Genomic DNA, 6,016 nt, shown 5'->3' with positions numbered 1-6,016 from the left:
TGCAAGAAGCTTCGGGAGGAAGAGGCCGCCAGACTGTTCCATCAGATAGCTTCGGCCGTGGCGCATTGCCATGACAACGGACTGGTCCTCCGGGACCTGAAACTGAGGAAGTTTGTCTTCAGGAACGAGGACAGGTGAGAGAGAGAGAGAGACCACGCCCCGAGGCCCTGCTGCCACGCCCCGGCGCTGTGAGCGGGCTTTATTTACCACACACTTTAGTTATACACGGCTGTAATGAAGATTTAAGCAGGCGTCGCATGGGGTGCAGCACTTAGAATCCCCAGGCGATAGAAGCTAAGCAGAAGGCAGGAGGATTCCAGGCCAGATCGCTGAACGCCTCTTGAACTAATGAGCAGTGACTTGAAGCCAAGATGAGCTTTGTGTGACAGATGTTTAATTTGTTTGAGCTTTGCGGTGCACAGCTACACAGCACAGTGAACACTGCAGGACAGGCTGTGGCTGCCCCCTGCTGGTGGCATGCACACACTACACCATGTCTGTCCCAGAGTTGACTGTTGCCATAGAGACCTGCACCCACAAGCCGGCTCCATCTGTCAGTGGATTCCTTAAAAAAAAAAAAAAAAAAAAAAAAAGAGTGTGTTTTATTACCACCTTTTTCTTATCAGTTAAAGGCTGGAGGTTAATCCAGACACAGATTGGAGATCTGTGTTGAAGTGTAGCCACCGCCCTCAGCCCTCCTGCTCTGTGTCACGGTCGTCACCCTGGCTCCCTCCATGCCCTGTCTCAGAATGCATGGCGTCATTCTCTGGCCCCGGCCATGGAAAAGTGAAGTTGAGCCGCGCTACTCTTATTGGATAGGAGTCTGACAACCTTGGCTTCCATGCCCTGGATCGAGATGGCAAACCCCTGTCCTGAATGATTGATGGGCTGTGCTTCATAGGAGGATGGTGTGGGATAGTGTGGGTCTCAGTCTCAATAGTTTATGGCCTTATCTACTTACACCTGTTCACTTCTTTCAATCCGGTGCGTCGGAAAAAAGGTGTAGCCGAGTGCAGGAAGACGTTTCGGTGTGGAGACCCAACCTGGCCCACTGCCCCACCCTGTGGCCCACTGCCCCACCCTGTGGCCCACAGCCCCACCCTGTGGCCCACAGCCCCACCCTCTGGCCCACAGCCCCACCCTGTGGCCCACAGCCCCACCCTGTGGCCCACAGCCCCACCCTGTGGCCCACAGCCCCACCCTGTGGCCCACAGCCCCACCCTCTGGCCCACAGCCCCACCCTGTGGCCCACAGCCCCACCCTGTGGCCCACAGCCCCACCCTGTGGCCCACAGCCCCACCCTGTGGCCCACAGCCCCTCCCTGGCCATTGAGTGTGTCCAGAGTATGTAGAGGACCTAAGGCCAGGTCAAACAGGACGTCAATGCCACTGCTTGTTTCAACAGCCCACTCTGAGGACCTGACCTCGTTATGTTACGGCTTCAAGTCACCAACTGACATCCCAGTAAAGTTTATAGGTCAGAAGTCGCTGGTCAGCCATGTGTGGAATCCGCTAGCGCAGTGCGGCATAGCAGAGTCAGCGGGCGAGATATTACCTTGTACATAGCACACGATCCTATAATGACCCTCACAAGTCCACTAGCTCTGGAGTTTATTTTAGCCTAGTATGTAGCAGGTGGAGCACGCATTGCCCAACATGTTTGAAAGTTACTCATTAACCACTGCATAACACTTAATACGGCAGATATTCACTGTAGGGTATTTCTAATTTCGTGACTGATTTTATTATTGACATTTAAATGTTAACTGTACATGTCATAGAGTTTACAAGGACTTCATAAGTTACTACCGACCTTAAGGAGAGTCAGAGAAACTTGTATTAGTTTGCGTCTAATATTTATTCTCAACTGTCTGTCTCTCGCTCTAAACAAAGGATATATCTGAGAGAACAGAGGAATTCTATTGCATGGAAACTGTACTACAGAGCGCCCACGTTAACATAGTGAATTCTCCCTCCAGCCTGTCACAAAATAGCTATTCCCGCAATACTCAGCTGTTGATGTGTGTGTGTGCACGTGTGGCAGTGTTCCGAATGTGCATGAGCCAGCGGGAAGGAGTGCAATCTCCCTGAAGATGCAGTTCACATTCTCCCGGTGTGTGTGTGTACATGTGTGTGAGTGCATGTGTGTGTGTGTGTGTGTGAGTGCGCACAAGTGTGTTGCACTTTTCCACACACAGATGAAAGCACTTAAGCAGAAGCATCACAAGTGTCCCTTTCTCATTCGTGTGTCGGATCCTCTGCCCAGGCCTCTCCAGGGCCCTCAGCTGTGCTTCTGAACAACCAGGCATTATGAGTGTCTCCTAGAGAACGGTACAGCCATGCTTGGATTGCAGAGAAGAGCCTTAATGGATGTCTGTTGATGAAGGAAAGCCCATTCTGATTAGAGAGACTTGGTTCTCGTTTTAAAACCGTCCTTTCTGAGGACCAGACTCGGAAGGCCATCAGTCATTGGTAATCGTTCTGCTTTGTTGTTGCGGAAAGGCCTTTTGAAAACCGCTCTATTTTTAGACTGGAAAAATCTGGCTGGGCTCTTATCTGAGCAAATGGAAATGTCAGATTTAAACCTCAGGCATTATGTGCTCCAATTCATTTAATGTCTAAAAGCTATGGATCTAAAAACCATAAGTATGTCTATCAGGACGTCATGAGGCCAGCTCAAGATATAGTAGGTCTGGAACCAAAACCTCATGTGAGTGGCCATGAGTTTTATTGATATGTTTCATACATTTCAATCTCTCTTTCTACGTGCATCTAAGATATCATTCTCAAGTCAAAATGGTAGCTGTTGGTCGTTTCTTCAACTGGGCTAAAATGACCGTTGTTTAAATGTCACGGTGTCACAAAGTCTCTCCTGAGTTCATTACCGCCTCCACGATGCGTCCTCCTGGAGAGTAATAGGGAGTGTTGACTCATACAAAACACTGTGTTTCCTTTACTCCGTCTTAATGGTCACACTCCATGTTCACCAGTATAACTCACGCAGTAACAACATCCGGCCCCCTTCAAAGTAAAGCTATCAGAACCCGGAAAGTTAACAGGGAGCAGCAGTGCTAATATCAAGTCTTGTGTTCCTGTGTCTGTGTAGGGGGTCAGATGGCTGAGCGGTTAGGGAATCGGGCTACCAATCAGAAGGTTGCCGGTTCGATTCCCTACTTGCCTCGGGGGGGATGTCCCTGTACTTTACTGTAAGTCGCTCTGGATAAGAGCATCTGCTAAATGTAAATGTCTCCCCAGGAGCCTTGTGAAACTGGAGAGCCTGGAAGACACCTACATCCTGGACGGCCACGACGACTCCCTGTCAGACAAGCACGGGTGCCCGGCGTACGTCAGCCCCGAGATCCTCAACGCCAGCGGCAGCTACTCGGGCAAAGCGGCCGACGTGTGGAGTCTGGGCGTCATGCTCTACACCATCCTGGTGGGCCGCTACCCCTTCCACGACGTGGAGCCTGGCTCTCTGTTCAGTAAGATCCGACGTGGTCACTTCAGCATCCCAGAGACCCTCACACCCAAGGCCAAGTGCCTGATCCGGAGTATCCTCCGCCGGGAGCCCGCAGAGCGCCTCACCTCCCGGGAGATCCTGGAGCACCCCTGGTTCTCCTCCGGGGCGGCAGGGGGCGCTGTGGCGCAGGGCCGGGCGGAGAGGGAGCAGGAGCAGGCGGTGCCAGAGGTCAGCATGGAGGAAGAGCTGGAACAGTTCTTCAGCTGAGCCCGCCCGACGAGAAGCACAAAAGGGAGGACTGGGCCCATGGTCACCTCGCCGCGGTCTCGCAGAGCCAAACTGTAGTTGTAGTTTAGCAGGTGGACATTGTGTCACTCACTTACGGTGGTCCATCCCTTTTCCACCATTCCATGGAACCTTCAAGCCTGAGCCCTGTCTTAACAGGTTAGGAGCCACTCAAACATCACGAGGGTCAGACTTCCCATTAGGAGTCAACGCTGCTGAACATGCAAGTCGCAAACGATGTAGCAAACATTCTTTAGTTTTCTGTTTTAGTTTATTCATGGTGCTCTGCAAGCAGAGACAGACGCCATGCTGAGACACTACGGAAAGCGCAAAGGGACAGGAAACCTCAGCCAAGGAGAACAAGACAAACTGACAGTTGGACTGCAACACCACTCCTCCATGAGTCCTCTCAAAGCTTGAGGTAGCACTTGCCCCCAAATCACAGGTCTAGGATTAGCTTAACCAACCTAGAATTCCTACCTTAACCCATAAGGAAGACTGACTCTTTCTGATCTTCTACCTGTACTGGTTAGAAGTAGGATAAGTCTACCTATTGTCACAGTCACAATGACATGTATGTTTTGTTTTGCATTCTTATTTTTTATCCAGCGTTAGTCACCCATAACCGAACGTACCTTTGACGTTAGAAAAGCTCTTTCACTCACATAGAGGGTAGATACTCACTAAACAATCATATGTATCTCTTTTAACTTGTGTATTTTAGCCTCTGTTTAGCCTTACCGTATGCTAACTGTGTACTTCTCGCCTAGATTAGGTTTCCACCTTTCATTTGTCATGTGTCTTTTAAGTTCACAATAACCTTGTCATTTTTTTAAGCTATTCCATAAATTGTTACTGCTGCTTTAATATCTCTCCCTTAAGAACCTTAACATTTCTCTTGTAAAGCCTCCAAATGTGGCGTCATGCACTTGATTCACACAGGTTAAGCGAGCAATTCCTTCTCCTTAGACTAGCTTCTTCTATTTAAGTTCAGCTTCTCATTTTTAGGAACGAAAAACAGAAATGTTTTATTTAAATTGTAACAACTATATAAATATAAATATATATATATATTTAAAAAAACACATTGCAGGGTTTTTCTTTTTTCAAAAATACCTTTTTCATGAATAATGTCTGCAATATTTTGGACACAGGACAGGTGCAAAGGGAGGAAAGTATGTCCAAAGTTTTAGAATAAACGTATATTTCTTTTTGTGCCAGTATTTCTGTGCCCGACATCCCATGCCACAGTCGCCCTTGTTTTTTTTCTAGACTTGACACCAGTTATTCTACCATATTATTATTACTATTAACATGGTCTCCAGTACCTCATGTTAGTTTTCTACTGCCTGCGTAGGTTCTGTGAAACGATCATGTTCTGAATGGGTACCAGTGGACATGTTTTGTTGTATCTCAATGTTACTTGAATTTGTGTTTTTATCTAGTTATTGGCATGTGCCCTATGAATGCTTTAGACTGCTTAGCAGGGGTGTAACAGCTAGTTTATTTTTATTTTTAAGAAAAGTAAAAAAAAAAAAAAATTCTCAATATACTACTTTCTGAGTTGCTTTTAAAACAACTATTGCTTTCCTTTTTTTTGTTTAGTAGAATGAGCTACCCTTATTTAAGTTGGTGCTGATTTGGTGCTAATGTTAAGAGTCCTTTTTTCTTTTCGTTTTCAGAGGGGGGTGGTGCATGGTGGGATATCTGCCTCGGATGTTTTGATTGTAACGTAACAAATTCTGGTGTTTTGTCCAAATTCGGTAAATAAAATTGTGAACTGCTTGCCTGGCTCCTTGCTTTCTCTCTGGAATGCATGTAGAATAGTCGATTAGTCCCCACAGTTTTGTTGCACTGGGGGCACAATTACTGAGGCTGCTGTTTCCAGAAGCCTGCACTCAGGTAATCCAACAGTGCAAATATAGATGAAGGGGTTTACGTGCTGGAATCAATTTGTAGGAAATGTAACAGAAAAATACAGGAGATTGTTTATCCCTGAATAACAACAATGCTTTGACTAACACAAGATTAGATTCTGAGCAGCATTCAGTTTGGGCTTTCTGCTTCAAACTCACACATACGATAGTGACATGACACTTCATCCATTTCTTCCTTGGTAGTCAGGCATGAATATGACCCATCAGTGTTCCTTAATGGGAACGAAAAGAGGATTTGTCTCTCTCTTGACTCTTCCGTCAGACATTAGAGAAATGATTACACTAGTCAAGCATTGTGAAAGCTTTTTGGCGAAGGCGGACCATTTCCTGGTAGT

General features: G+C 47.2%; 1 protein-coding gene across 1 annotated transcript in view; it reads left to right on the top strand.

Moving 5' to 3' along the window:
- Window positions 1–5,529, top strand: part of trib2 (tribbles pseudokinase 2) — an 11,013-nt gene extending 5,484 nt beyond the window's left edge. Inside the window, exons 2-3 of the mRNA XM_062468062.1 lie at window positions 7–134; window positions 3,255–5,529. Of these exons, the coding sequence (XP_062324046.1) occupies window positions 7–134; window positions 3,255–3,726 (600 nt within the window). The 3' untranslated portion in view covers window positions 3,727–5,529. The remainder of the gene's footprint in view (window positions 1–6; window positions 135–3,254) is intronic.
- Window positions 5,530–6,016: the final 487 nt, after the last annotated feature.

Source organism: Osmerus eperlanus, chromosome 8 (assembly GCF_963692335.1).
Source record: "Osmerus eperlanus chromosome 8, fOsmEpe2.1, whole genome shotgun sequence".
Classification (NCBI taxonomy): Eukaryota; Metazoa; Chordata; class Actinopteri; order Osmeriformes; family Osmeridae; genus Osmerus; species Osmerus eperlanus.
The sequence above is the reverse complement of the archived record's forward strand: the minus strand, read 5'-3'. Positions and strand labels throughout refer to the sequence as shown.